Here is a 15152-nt window from a genome sequence, read left to right on the forward strand (position 1 = left end):
TTGCCTCTCATGGTTTCTGTGGGCAGGAATTCAAGAGTGGTTCAGCTGGGCGATCTGGCTCAGAATTTCTCATAAGTCACAGTCAGATGGTAGCTGGGGCTGGAATCTCAAAGGTGTCTGCACTCATACGCCTGACCTCTAGGCTGTGAAGACTCAAACAGCCAGGGCTGGACCAGATGGGGCTCCTCAGGTGCCTCTCTCTCTCTCTCTCTCCCTCTCTCTCTCTCTCTCTCTCTCTCTCTCTCTCTGTCTCTGTCTCTGTCTCTGTCTCTGTCTCTCTCTCTCTCTGGTCCCCTCACATGATCTTACCATTGGGGATTTCAGGTCTTCTGACCTCACGTGGCAGCTCAGGGCTCCAATGCAAGTGCTCTGAGAAGCAGCCAGGCGGTCACTTATTGCCTCTTCTAATCTAGCCTCAGAAGTTCTGCAGCATCGCTTCTGCCAGAATCCTCTTTGTCCAAGCAGTCACAAAGGCCTGCTCAGGCTCAGCGGAAAGGGGCAGAGACTCCACCTCTTGAGATCAGGTGTGTCAAAGGAACTGTTTGTAGACATGTTTTATTGATGAAACGGCCCCACTTCCCCACCCTACCCCCGATCTAGATGCTGTAATGGCTTCCCCGTCTAACATCACCCCAGATGGGATCATTCGTGCCTGCAGATGGTTCAGAGCTCATACTGAGCTAAAGTAGACCGATTTCTTCAAAGGACAGAGCTGAAGGCTGAGAAATCTGGCTAAGGAGCCTGGCCTGGGATGACGGGGCTGGGGAAGGGACGGCACATGAGGTGGTGCAACCTCTTCTCAGTGTCAGTTTCCTTAGTTCCCATTTTCAGCCAAGCGGGTTGGCAATCCAGGCTCTGTCCTCACCAAACCAAGGTCTGCAAGCAGGAGAGGGTTATGTAAAGCATGGAAACTCAGAGAACTTAAGTCAGTGACTCAGATTCACACAGCTAGGAGTGAGGAGCGGGACAGAGATTTGAACCCTGACCTGTGTCACCCAAAACCCACATGCTCCCTGGCCTCCCTGGCAGTGTGCGCGTTGGGCAGGGGTGGTGGTGGGGTTTGGGGCAGACAGACAACAGAGCTCTCTCCCTACCCTCTCTCTGTAGCCAGATACCAGGGAAATAGGTGTCCTAGACACACTGCACGGGAGAGGCAGCAGAAGGGGACCACTCTTGGTGCTGTCACTCAACTAATTATAGTAACGGTAGCTGCCACGATTATTTAACGAGTGCCTGATAAGCACTGTATGCGTCGTCATCTCATTTAACCCTCGTAAAAACTCTTGAGGTCAGGATTGTCGCCGTCAGTTAGAGGGTGTTGGAGAAACTGAGCCTTGGAGATGAAGCGAACTGCCCATCAGTCACTCAGGAAGTGGCAGGGCAGGCATTCAAACTCATGGCTGCCTCCCTCTGAAGTTCAGCTTCCCAAACACTGACTCTGCCTGAGGCAACCCCACAGTCCCCACCCGAACCCATGCCTCCAAGTCCTCGGCATTTCAGCGGCACACTTTGTGCCCCTTCATAAATAAATATTAATTGAAAATATCAGTGCCGCAGCCGCTGACACAAGCTGCCGAGTTACCACGCTGTGCCCTGGTGATTAAACCCTTGGTTGCATTGTCATATTCTCAGTTGTCACGGTCCCCAGACATCCATCCCAGTTGAGATGGGGGGGTAAGAAGGAACTCGGGGTGGTGATGAGCACACACAGATTCCTGTCTGTGTGCTGGTGTCCACTCCTTGCGTGAACAGCTTTCATTATTTCCCCGTGTGACTCTTGCTCTCCTTTACCAGCCCTCAGCTTAGTCTGAGAAGTCTAAATGCTGCCTCTCTCCAGCACAAGCCGGTTAAGAAACAACTTTGGTAAGGTAGATAGCTAGTGGGAAGCCGCCGCATAGCACAGGGAGATCAGCTCGGTGCTTTGTGACCACCTAGAGGGGTGGGATAGGGAGGGTGGGGGGGAGGGAGACGCAGGAGGGAAGAGAAATGGGAACATATTTATATATATAACTGATTCACTTTGTTATAAAGCAGAAACTAACACACCATTGTAAAGCAATTATACTCCAATAAAGATGTTAAAAAAAAAAAAAAGAAACAACTTTGATTGTTACTGTATTTTTTAACATTTTTTGGGAGTTTGGGATTTACATATTCACACGACTGGATTTATTTATTTATTTTTTTAACGTCTTTTTTGGAGTATAATTGCTTTACAATGGTGTGTTAGTTTCTGCTTTATAACAGAGTGAATCAGCTATACATATACATATATCCTCTACTGTATTTAAAATAGATAACCAACAAGGACCTACTGTATAGCACAAGGAACTCTGCTCAATATTCTGTAATAATCTAAATGATTGTTACTTTAGATACAGGAAAGCTGGATGACGAAGGGAGGTGGTTCCCCAGGGAGGGGGCTCCAGGACTCACTTGATTTTTATTTCAGTGTGACTTTTTGAAATCAGGAGAGTAATCCCTCCTCCAATTTGATTTTTCTTTATACAGAGTGCTAGAATCTGAAAATTGTTTCCCTTTTCATTTTATGCAACTTGAGAACTCACAGGTCTTTCTGAGGCATAATAACAGGATGGCAACTTGAGGACCTGAGTAGGAGAACCAAAGAAGTAGTGAACGTATGGATGGGATCCATCATTGGGAAAATGGCCTTCTAGTACCTAAATGTTCTGACAGGAAGCAAAGCTAAACTCCAACTTGGCCAAAACCTTGAAAAGTTTCTGATCAAGGAGACATGGTAAATAGGAATTAATTGTTCAGCCTCCGTTATTAAAAACTGTAACATGTTATTCATGGTCCTTTTTCAAAAAGATTTTTTTTTGTATCCCATCTTCATAGATAGCTTTAGTGAACACAGTATTTATACGATTGTTCACAAGTTCTTTCTTGACTTTGGTTTTCTCTAATTCTGGTTTTCTACCATTCAAGGTGCCTCCTTCTCCTGGACACCAACGCCACCATAATGCTTTGAGCTCTTCCATGGCAAATTCTTCTCTTTAGGGCCATTTTCGGGAGCTTCAGCCTACAAATTGGGGCAGGATTAATCCATGAAGCTGTCTTTACCTGTTGTATGAGATTACTCTTGTCAGGCACATGTTCTACTATGTTGGGCTATGGAGTTAAATGAGATATGGTCTTTGCCCTCAGAGAGTTTGCAGATTAGCTGGAAAATAGACAAGTACCTAGGTGGGTACCAAAGTCGGTCAAGATTCCTTTGGTTTCAGGTGATAGAAAATTCAACTCAAACTGATTTCGGACAAAATATAAGGGAGATGGGATAGATTGGCTCACATAATCTCAAAATACAGAGGTTTCTGGCATCAGGCATGGGTGGATCCAGCTACTCATAGCATAGCACCAGAACCAGTCTCTTTTCATCTCCTGACTCTGGAAATTCTCTCTTCATGGTAGCTAGATAGCTTCTGGCAACTCCAGTGGAGCGAAAGCTATTGGGAATTTGAGTCATGTATGTACTCCTGAAACAATTACTGTGGTCACAGGGAGTGAAGATGCTTATAAGCCTGGTCTAGATCAGGTGCCCATCTCCAGAGTTGGGGAGAGGAGTCAGCCCCACTTGTATGATATGATCCAAGAGCTGGGGGAGGGGGGCTTCCAAAGAAAAATTTGTTATCTGAAGAAGGGGCAAGAGAAGCCAGGCAGCTAAACATACCAGGGCTCTACTGTGTACATAATGGCTAGCTTATTCCATACAATGTCCTTTGGGTTGGTTGGACATGCTCTAGGGAATATCATTAATCATGGGAATTGCCTTGTCCTTAACAAGCAACGTCCCTCCAGCTTAAGCCAGTCTGGGTTAAATAGACCATAAGTGTAACCTGCAAAAATCTGACCCACATTTGTTCTCCATTGCAGTGACCTGGACAGAAATAACATCACCAGGATCACCAAGACCGATTTCGCTGGACTCAAGAACCTCCGAGTCTTGTAAGTAACGCGTGGCTCTCCAATGCATTTTCACTCTCAGCTCTTCAGCCTTGTGAAAATGTCCCACTGCCCTGACATCACACCCCCAAGCACTGGACAACAAGAATTCGCCCTTCTGCAGCAGAAAGCCCTTCATTAGTACATCCAGGTTTCCTTCCCCAGCTGTCTCATTCTGTGTCTCCATGCTGTAGTCTGAGCTAGACCAATGGAAGAAGTCAGTTCCAGTGACAGGGAACACAGAAGGTTATACACAAATAAATCAACATGCCCAGCTTCTAGGATGACAGCAGGGTCAGGTTGGCTAACCATGCTTCCCTTCCATAGAGATGATAATTTCTCCCTCAGCCTGTGAATTAAAAGAGCAATCAAGACAAAAGTTATTTATCTTGTTGCTTAATGGAGAGGAGGGGAGGAAGGAGGGAGAGAGTCAGACAGGGTCAGAGCTCTTGCTGAACGCTTGCAGCTGTGCAGACAGGTAGCAAAATTTGAGAGGGGCATTGGTGCAGCAGGGGAGCAAGAAATATCAGGTTTCATTGCTAAATATTGAACACTTTCATCCATCCCTAAATCTGAGTGATAAGAAGCTGCCCAAATTCTTGGGCACTGACGAGTCTCAGACATTCAGAGGTACAAGAGAGGAGGAATTGGACCCTCTTTCCTTCTTTACTCAGAAGGTGATTTTGACCCATACATGTGACTCCAGACCTGGAGTGCAGCCTGGGCAATCGGGCCACTGCCTTGGTGTTTGTCGTGTCCTGGAATCTTGGCTGGCAGCTTTTTGCTAGAAGTAACAGCTAAAGTCTTGGTATCTAAAGCCACCTCCTTCTTTTTACTCATAGCCCGTTATAATATAGTGAGTTGTATTTTGGGGACTGGAAATATTAGGTTCTGGTCCTGACTCAGAATTAACTGCCCATGTGACCTCGTACCCTATTGTACTCCTTTGGGCCTTACTTTTCTCATCTGTAAAATAGGGAATGAGTAGTATATTAGTTTTCTAGGGCTACTGTAACTTTGTACCACAGACTGGGGGGCTTACACAACAGAAATTTATCGTCTCAGTTTCCAAAGTCCAAAATCAAGGTATTGGCAGGGTTGGTTCCTTTTGAGGACTCTGAGGGGAGGATGTGGTCCAGGCCTCTCTTCTAGCTTCTGGTGGCCTCAGGGATTTCTTGGCTTTACGCTAACTGTCTCTGGGTCTCTCTGCATTGTCTTCCTTCTACACACGTCTGTCTCTGTGTCCAAATTTTCCCTTTTTATAAGGACACCAGTCCTATTAGATTAGGATCCATCCTAATGGCCTCATTTAAACTTGATTACTTAGTAAAGACCCTGTCTCCAAATAAAGTCACTTTTTGTTATATTTGGAGTTAGGGCTTCAATATATGAATTTTGGGGGGCATGCAGTTTGACCCATAACAAGTATTTAGAAGTCCTTCTAACCCTAATAGTTACACATATAATGCTTTACGATTTTGACACTTTCACGAACAATGTGTTTATTCTCACTGAAACCTGTGGAACATTACTTGTGTCTCATTGTTTTCCTGATTGAGAAGTAGATGGTCACGATGATGATGATAACTGATGTATATATGGTACCTTCCACAGACCAAGCTCTGTTACATAGTTATTAACCCTTATCTGCCCAGAGGAAACAGGCACAGATGGGTTAAGTGGTCCCAACTCCACGTAGCAGGGAACTGAAGGAGGAGGACTCAGAAGCCAGAATGTGTACTTTCTAACCTCCATGCAGTGCCTCTGTTCATTTGTGTTACAGGAAGTTTAGAAAACCAGGAAGGTGATAGTCTAGGAATTTGGTAAGTGCAGTGTGGTATGCAAGTGGCTGAGCGGAGTTTCCCTGAGCAACAGGGTGTGGCACTGCTAGGATCTCAGTGCTGGGCCTCCAGCTAGCAGATGCTCTCCCCTCGATGTGGTCTCTGGTCTTTGGCCAGTGCACGCCCCCTCCCACCATCCCTGGAGGGAAGACCCTACCCTCTGCCAAGTCTTTCTTTTGCCCCAAGCAGTCATGTGTCTGTCAAATGACTGGCAGCTCCGACAAGTGTGTGGGGATCAGATGGAGATTGGGATAAAGGTGGGGGATTTTCATGACTCAGTTTTAGGGTGATTTTTATTAAAGAGATACAGGCAGTAAACTCCTGATTCCAGGTCACTTACCAACTTAAAGAACAAACACTTAACTTCTCTATTTTTTTTCCATTTTTTTCCCCCAGAATCTGTGAGAAATGTCCTTTCATACAAGTCAGAAATTTCACCTAATGCTTCATTTTTCTAACAAAGTCAAAAACAACCCTTTGATTTTCTTACCATTACATCAGAAAGACTAGTAAAAATTCCAATTTCCATATCTGCTGTCTGCAAATAGAAAGTTTAAAATAATCACAAAAGATCATATTAATATCCTCTGGATGGTCTACAACATTCCTTTGACTACAGTTTATCTTTTCAGTTAATTGGTACATTCTTCTTATTTTGATAAGCAGTGCTGAAACCCTCCCCCTCCCCTCACTTCGTAGACTCTATTAATATACTGTGTTTCATTATCTTCCTTAGCAACTCAAAGACAGTCCCATTCAAGTGGCCCTTTATTAGTGTGAAAGAATCTGCTACGTGGGGTAGCTGAAATGCTTTCTAACTGACACCAATAAAGTATCCAGACGTTTAAACCATATTTTCCCTCGGTCTATTCTTTTTAGCTGAGTAACCTAGACAACTATCTTTTTGAAAAGCTTTCATCACACCTCGGCGTATTCCCTGTATCTGTTTCTTATTTACAATTTATAGTGAAACCAGAAAAGACTCGGTCGTCTTGAATAATTGGAGCCTGCCACCCATTTCCATGCAGAACTGTTAATACGGTGCAGGTGAATGGGCGAAAGCAAATAAAATGGAGATTGGGGAACTTTGGCTTCATCCAGAGGTTTTCCCCAAATAAAGTACATTCAGGGGGAAGATATAAGAATTGCTTATAACAATTCTTTCTTCCAAGGGGCAGGAATAGGAAAAGGTCTCTTCTGGTGGTATCAATTATATTCCCTTTCTTAGTAGTCTGTTGCGAGAACTCTTGCAAGTATGCCCACAATGTGGGAACCAGCTTTATCCCAAATGGGGTTAATTAAAGAGTTAAACTCCACCCCAGCCATCATCACATGGGGGTGATTTCCGATTCTGATCCAGTGTTAAAAGTAAAAAAATAACAATGCTGAAAGAACTGAAAATGAGCACGGTCTGTATCCCTCTAACTCAGAACAGATTCAAGCCATAGTCAGCCCTTCTGGGTGTCCCGCCCCTCCTGGATCCCCGGGTCTCCTCCTGCATCTGCTCAGTAAAATGAGAGTGATAGCGATGGTTTTAGCACAGACTCCTGAATTGCATCGCAGCCTAGAAGTCTGGATGGGAAGTTCACAGCTCATTCATTCAGTGATCCATTTATTCATCAAGTGTTGGTTATTTCTTGAGCCTTTAAAGACCGGGTACTAGGCTGGATTCTGATCGGTCTAGGAAGTAGATCAAGAAGAGACCCTAGCTACCTTACCAGTCAGGATCCCAGCAGGACAAATGAGGAGAGCTAAATAAAGATTTATTTGCAAAGGTGTGGGTGAGATTAAGAGAAACCAGGAAGAGTTAGTTGGCGCAGTTCCCTGAGGCTAGCAACAACCGTCGGTCGCTAGTCCCCTCTGAGCCTCAAGGACCAGCGGGAGGGAGTGGTTACCTGAGCGCAGCAAAGGAAGGACTGCCTGTTAGCACCTGGGGTCTTAGGTAGAGGAATGCAGTCCACCTGCAGTGACTTGGTAGGGAAGGAGGGAGCTGGGAATAAACCCCCACCTCACTCCCTCTTCTCCCACCCTCTCATCTCCTGCTGGTTGGTTGAACCCAATAGGAAACCAGAGTCAAGGAAGCTTCCTGATGAAGCCGGTAAAAGTTAGCCTCCCAGGGCTTGAGCAAAGAGGAGGAGGGGCAGGTATCAACCATCCCTTCTACTCCCCTTTCTGAAAGAAGCTGGTAGTGTTAGATTAATTAGGACAGAACTAAGAGATTCCTCATGGGAGGTTGGAGTTAGACTCCTTCAGAAACCTGAGGGAATGTGACACTAAGCCACCCTATAGTGTTGCCCCTTGTAACAATTGGGAAGTAATGACAGCAAGCTCTATGATGGATTGATTGATAGTAAAAACCCAGCTGAACAAACCCCCAGTCTAAATACTGAACTGGTTCCCTGTTTAGCAAGATGTGCTAGTGTGAGTCTACTAGCATTCCAAGGCCCTCCTTGCCATATGGCGGGATGGAAAAGGAAGAAAAGGGAAGGAAAAGAACATTTATTAAGCCTCTGATTGTACTCCAGATCCTGGGCTAGATAATTTATATACTTTATTCCACTTTTATTCTTACAAGGACTTATGAAATGTTTTATTTGTGCTATTTTACAGATGAGGAAACTGAGTCTCTGAGAGGTTGGCTAGATAGTTCAAAAGCACGCCATCAGCTAGTAAGAAATCAGAAAAGGGATTCTCAACCAAATTTGATAAGCACACCAGATTGGGAGTTAGGTCCACCCTCACTAGCTGTGTGACTTCATACAAATAATTTCTCCTTGGGCAAGTCTCTTCACCTCTGTTCCTGGGAGCCCATGTATGTTAAGTGAGGAGCCTATATGAGACCAGCCTACAGGGGGCAGAAGGAACATAAATGTGTGAATCAGAGTGGATGAGGACTCTGGCCTCATCCAAAGTTGTTGATATTTGGAAATATGAGAGCTGATTTTGGAGTTTCTTCTGTGAGGTGTGTATGTGTGTGTAGTATCCCGATTTTTTAAAATGTTTGCAACAAATTCACAAAATTATAAAATATATCGTTGAGCCCATACAAAATATCCCCATCGCTCGGATAGTCGGAAACTTCATGTGTCCTGGACTAGCCTTTTCGTTGATGTAAAATCAGTACGTGCTGTGGTCCAACGTCCTCTTTAGTGTTTTCTTCATTCACTGAGTCTATGAAGTGGCTGCTGTGCTGGGCACCTGTGTTAGGGCTGCGACTGTGATGATGAACAGAAGACCTTACCCTCTTGGTCCTTAGGCACAGCGAGGAAGATGGACTTGAAAATAAACACAAGGGCCTGAGTGTTAAGCCTAAGAAGTGCAGTGGGTTATGAAATATCTCAGAGGTGGAGGGCTGGCGTGCAAGGAGTTATTCTGAAGTGAAGGCCAAGCTTCCTCAAGGCTACTCTTCCTTCCTTCTGCTTTTCCATCAGGTGCCTCAGGGCGCCTGTCCTCCTGCCTGATCCAGAGGAACCCACACAGCCCTTCTAAACTCCACCTACCAAAGAAACATCCTTCAATCACAACTGCATCCCCGCTAAGTCCCATTCAGCCACCAGGGTCAGCCCTGGTTGGAAACTATGCAGCCTCACTTCTTCTCTTTCCTACTGTTCAGCTAATCCATTTGAAGCTGCCATTTTTTTTTTTCAAACTTAGGGAAACAAATGTTTCATTGTCTGCTCAATTCTTAGGATATGCCACATGCATGAATCAAACTTTTAATCATCTGCTTGGAGGACTTTGGAGGTCAGCAGAGCCCGTGGCTGGGAGGACTTAGCTTTTGTGACCATCACCTTCATGTTGGGAGCCGCCAGGCTCTGGGCTTGTGACGTTTCCGGCACAGGCAGGCACCCAACAATAGCTTCACCTTTCTACGAGGTGACCCAGAGACAGAGTGAGCAGAGAAGGCCCTTTTCAATGAAGTATTTTTGAATCCTTGGAGGAGGGAGCTCCGAGGGAAGAGATGCTGAATATATGTGTGGTTTTTATAAGAAGCAGCTTTTACCTCTTCTTTTTCTGTGCAACATCCTGCAGTGCTTGGGAGGGTATTTGCTGAGAACATTCTTAAAATAGAGGCTTGGAAACCAATCTGTCAGGTAGAAGTATGCAGGCGGTGAAACCCTGGTTACCGTGACACCAAGCTGGGATGTGAATTATCTTGTCCCCCCAGACTGATCCTGGCTGAAGGGGCCCATCCGAGGGTCGAGGGAGGGGCTGAGTGACCATGCCTGAATGGCCTGCAGCCTAGTACGAGGATCCTTGAGGCCCGCTTGTCCTTGACCATTGCTGCCTTTGTGGTTCCAGGCATCTGGAAGACAACCAGGTCAGCGTCATCGAGAGAGGCGCCTTCCAGGATCTGAAGCAGCTGGAGCGATTGTAAGTACAGCACAGCCTCCTTTCTTGAAAAGCCTTGTTTGTTTGTAAATTGGCTTCGTTGTGGCCTTGCTAAGAAAAAAAAGGGCTCCAGTGTTTAATAAAATGTTTGCTATTATATTTAAAGCACATTAGATGCCTGCTAAAGAGACACTGAAACCCATTTAAACTTTTTTTCTTTAAAAGATGCTAGAATTGGCATCTGGGGCTTGTTTTTCTGCTTCCCAGCCTTGAGCTCTGTCTTGGTAGCTGTACGTGGGGCTTGTTCCTGCCCAAGCCTCAGCCTTCCCTTCTGTGGGGGAAGAAGGACCTCAGTTAGCTATCCCTGTCATGGAAACTAGCATCAGAAACTCCCTACTCCTATACACGGGTAGCAGGCTCCCTCCTCAGGCCTTCTCCTTGGGGCCCCCTCTGCCCCATTCTCGTGGGAGAGGACGGACAGGCGGGTAGGCGAGGCCTTCGGTGTGCCTGTATCTTCTCTGAGTGAACATCAGCCTGTGTCAGGAAGCCCACATATTTTCATGAGAGAGTGCATTGCCAGTGGTTTGAAAATAGGCCACTGTTCTGACTCTGACAGAGGGAGAGAGCAAAAGGGGTGGGGATGGGAGATGGATGGAGCCTCCATTCATTTTGTTGATTAATGCTTTTGCAGAAAACTCTCGGGTCACTGTGATGAGGGAGGCTGCTCAGATAGTTAAGTGGGCAGCTTCCCCTTTCCTCGGTTAATCACATCTGGCAGCTCATAACATCTGGATATTTGCTTTCTGCCCTTTGAGAGGGGATTGTCCCCGAGAGCACTTAGTCATGCTGGTGGGCGGCTCTTTCCATGCTGCTTTCTGTATCCTGGTTGACCTGATATTTCAGCCTCCTTCTCCTGCATTCGGGCAACGGGCCTGCCACAGCTCTCCGCTCCTCCAGCTTAAGGATCTTCCCATCTTTACCTGTCCTGTTTCCAAATCTCATCTACAGAGATAGGCTTGGGTAAAGTATAGGACTTTCCACCAACTTGTGAGCTTTGTAATGTGCCATCTTTTCCCTTGGAGTCATCCCATCTGGGGCAACCTGAGGGAATATTACCCAGCAAAAGCCTTTACTCCCCGCTCTGTGTTGTGAACTGTCTCATTCATTGCTCTCCTTCTGGGTCAAAGGTCAGCATATGTTCTCTTGTTGGTTTGAAAATATGATTTTAATTTCTTATAAGGGAAAATAGAGATAAAAATAATGAATGTTGCCTCTATCTATACTTTTAAGTTTCTTAAAATGTTAACTCTTCTCCTTATTTAGACCCAGGGGAAAAAAAAATAAAAGTACTTGTTGAACCTGCTTCCTTTGTATGAAATACTCAACATTTACGTGGAAGAATAAATACAAAATCCTTTGTGAGAAGGCCACTTCTTGCTTAGTCTTCTGATTAGAAGTATAAATAAATTTCCAATTCATTAATTTCATGGTTGTTGGGAAAGAGCTAATTGAGTACCTTGGACATGCTGGGAACTATGCCAGTATATTATATGCTATCTGTTATTTTATCCCCGCAAAATTCCTGTGAGGTGTGATTACCCTCATTTTGCAGATGAAGAAACAGAGGCTGAGGGAGATGAAGCCAAAGAATTGTCAGTGGGGGGAGCCAAGATTCAAAGCCACATCTGTCTGACATCAAAGCCCACGTCCTTTCATATTTCTCTGCTGCAAGCATTCGATGAAGTGTGATCTTTAGCAATGGCCCTGCAAATAGCCTCTCACATACCCATTGAACTCCAGGGAATATCCGTGGAATAGTCTAGCAAAAGGCGCGTTTCTTTGGCTTGGTCAACATGGCTGAAATACCTTGCACGTCTGAGGGACTGAGAGGATTACAGTCGTAGGGTAAACCTGGCTGTTTCTCTGCTTTGGTGTATTAAGAGGGTAATGCTAGCTGCTGTACTAGATAAACCCTCAAATCTCATAGCTTAACAGGATGGAAGTTTACTTCTTATTCATATAAAACCCAATAAGGGCATTCCTGGTTTCTGGGCCTCTCTGCTCCAAGGGGAGACTTCGGGACATGGGCTCCTCCCGTTCCCTGGCTCCGCCATCTTTAAATCATGGCTTCCAAGGTACCAGTGTTTGTCGGCATCAAGCTAGTGGAAGGGAAAACAGCAGGAAGGATTGTACATGGGAGGTTTCCATGGGAAAAGACCTGGAAGGACTACATGTTACTTCTACTGTTACATACCTTGGGCTGGAACTGAGTCATGTGGCCACAGTAAACTGCAGGGGAGGCTAGGAAACTAGTCAAGCTATATGCCCTGGAAGTAGAGGAAACAGGCTTAGTGAACAGCTAGCCAGTTTCTGACTTATATTGCGAGTGAGCTGAGAAGCACTTGGTCAGGAAGAAGAATGGAAGTATAGGTAGCTGGACTAGTATGTACAGCTGGACAGGCTCTCTCATTTAAGGCCTTTCAGTGTGGGTGTGTGCGATGTGATGCTGACTAGTGTTTATCTGGTTTTGGTTATCCAGTCTGCCTGCAGACCGAGGACTATAGAGTGGGAAATTACAATGTATTTGCTATTAACAACGGAAGACGTAGAGGGCTCATTGTGCCATCACCCCTGGCTCTCACTACTGGCTTACTTTACCTGTGTCTCTATATTTGGTAGTAAATTAATCTTTATTGATCATACTCTGAAAGAGGCTGGAAATTGTATCATTTCTGTAATGTTTATTTTCATTTGGAATGGTCATTACGGGTGTAATCTCTTGAGGCTTACAGGGAAAAGGCAGAGAATCCTGTCCTTCAGGTCTCTACTTAGGAATTCTCTATTCCTCCGTGAAAGAACCTCTGCTCCAGGCTGAGTTAGGTGCCTCTTTCCTCATGACAACACATTATGGGCCATATCATAGCACTTATACCATATTTTAATTCCCTGTTTGCCTCATTGTCTCTCCGCAGAACTATGAGTATTTGGAGATGAGGAATTATGTTCCATTTAACTGTTAATCTCTAAACCTTGCACAAAGCGTGATAGTAAGCACTTGTAGAATATTTATCAAATACTTAGGTTTTTGTTCTATACCAGTGGTTCTGAACTGGGACCAATTTTCCCCGCCAGAGGACCCTTGGCAATGTCTGGAGACATTTTCGGTTGTCAGAACTGTAGGATGTTAATAGCATGTATTGAGTAGAAGTCAGGAATGTGGCTAAACATCCTACAATGTACAGAATAGCTCCCACAACAAAGAATTACCCAGTCCAAAATGTCAGTAGTGTTGAGGTTGAGAAACTCTGCTCTTTCCCTGTTATGTGTCAGATGCCATCTTAGTCATGACATAGGCCATCTCATTTAATCCATATAACATTATGAGGTTAGAATTATCATGTCCCTGATGTGACAAAATATAAATTTCAAAGCATTGGCTAAATATGCCAATTTAGCTCGAGCTCGCTTCTGATTTCCAGGAAGTGAACAGGATAGAGGAACAAGATAAATAAAACCAGCAGGAAACAAGTGAATCCTGTAGCTGAGACATTCTGCAAGATAACTGCCCTGGTCTCTTTAAAAAGTCAGTATTACGAAGGAGGTGGGACTTGACTGTTCTATATTGAAGGAAGCTTAGGATAGAAACAGTCGCGCAAAACTTGGAAAGGTCAGTGGAGTTTGTGTTTGAAGATCTTTGAATTATGCAGAAAGTGATAATAGTGCTAATGTTTATTGCCTTATTAAATCAAAGATTCATTTTGTAATCTGTAAGATAGCTTTTGAAAAGAATAGTTAAAAAATATATAACCTAATAGAGGGAGAAATGACATAGAATGATACCCAAAAATGTGATTAATTCAGATAAGGGAACATAGAACAAAATGAGACAAAGAAAACAAATAGTAAGATGATGTATTTAAATAAAAATATTTCATAATTATTTTGTATGAAAATGATTAATACTTTAATTAAAAGACAGATTTCCAGGGTGGATTAAAAAATAAAGAATAATTATATGATTCTTTCAAAAAATGAACATTAAGCATAAGGAGAGAGAAAAGCTGAAAGTAAAAGGATAGAAAATGATACCATGAACACACTAACCAATAGAAGGTTGGTGTGGCTGTATTAACACAGATAAAAGACTTCAAAACAAGAAACATTAATGGAGATAAAGAGGGGTATTTCATAATGATAAAGGAGTAAATATACCAGCAAGGTACAGCAAATCTATGTTTGTATGTACTATTATGTATAGTATGTATGTATGTATTATGTATAGTGTGCGTGTATGTGTTATGTATAGTATATATTAAAAACATATTCTGAAAATACAGAAAACAAATATTGAACAGAACTAATGGACAAGTTCATACTCGTTTAAGATATGGTTCTTGTAGTTGATGAACAAGCAGACAAAATTTTTAGTAACAATATAGAATATTTTAATGACAATGTTTGCAAACCTGACCTAAGTGAAACAAGGAGAACAATGCAACCAACAAGTGTAGAATAAACATTCTTTTCAAGTGCTTACAGAACTTTTATCACATGCTGATCTAGAAATCAGGTCTCAACAAATATCAAAGGATTACAATCATAAGGAGTATTTTCTCTGACCACAGTAGAAATACAGAAATCAACAAAAAGCAGTAAGTGGAAAATTTCAAAATATTTGGAAATTGAATGATATTCTTCTAAATAACCTTTGAATCAAAGAACATTTCACTGTTGAAATTGGAAGATATATTTTTCAGAATGTTAATAAACACACAATATATCACAAAGTGTGGATTGCAGTCAAAGCCATGCCCACAGGAAAATGTATAGCCTTTAAGCATGTTATTTGATTTGTATAGAGTATATATTTAAAATGAAGTAAGGCTAAAATCTTTATTAAAATACCCATCATAAGAAGCTAGAGAAAGAATAACAAAGTAGAAGAGAGAAAATCAATAATACCAGAAGTATGTGAAATAGAAAAACTCTAAAAAACTAAACTTTCATTCTTGAAAA

At 43.5% G+C, this 15152-nt stretch overlaps 1 protein-coding gene across 1 annotated transcript in view; it reads left to right on the top strand.

Moving 5' to 3' along the window:
* Positions 1-15152, top strand: part of SLIT3 (slit guidance ligand 3) — a 609330-nt gene that overhangs the window by 41057 nt on the left and 553121 nt on the right. Inside the window, exons 2-3 of the mRNA XM_027084345.1 lie at positions 3895-3966; positions 10107-10178. Coding sequence (XP_026940146.1) covers positions 3895-3966; positions 10107-10178 — 144 coding nt within the window. The remainder of the gene's footprint in view (positions 1-3894; positions 3967-10106; positions 10179-15152) is intronic.

The sequence above is a fragment of the Aethalodelphis obliquidens genome, unplaced genomic scaffold, assembly GCF_003676395.1.
Source record: "Aethalodelphis obliquidens isolate GAN/ISIS:26980383/991018 unplaced genomic scaffold, ASM367639v1 scaffold52, whole genome shotgun sequence".
Taxonomy (NCBI): Eukaryota; Metazoa; Chordata; class Mammalia; order Artiodactyla; family Delphinidae; genus Aethalodelphis; species Aethalodelphis obliquidens.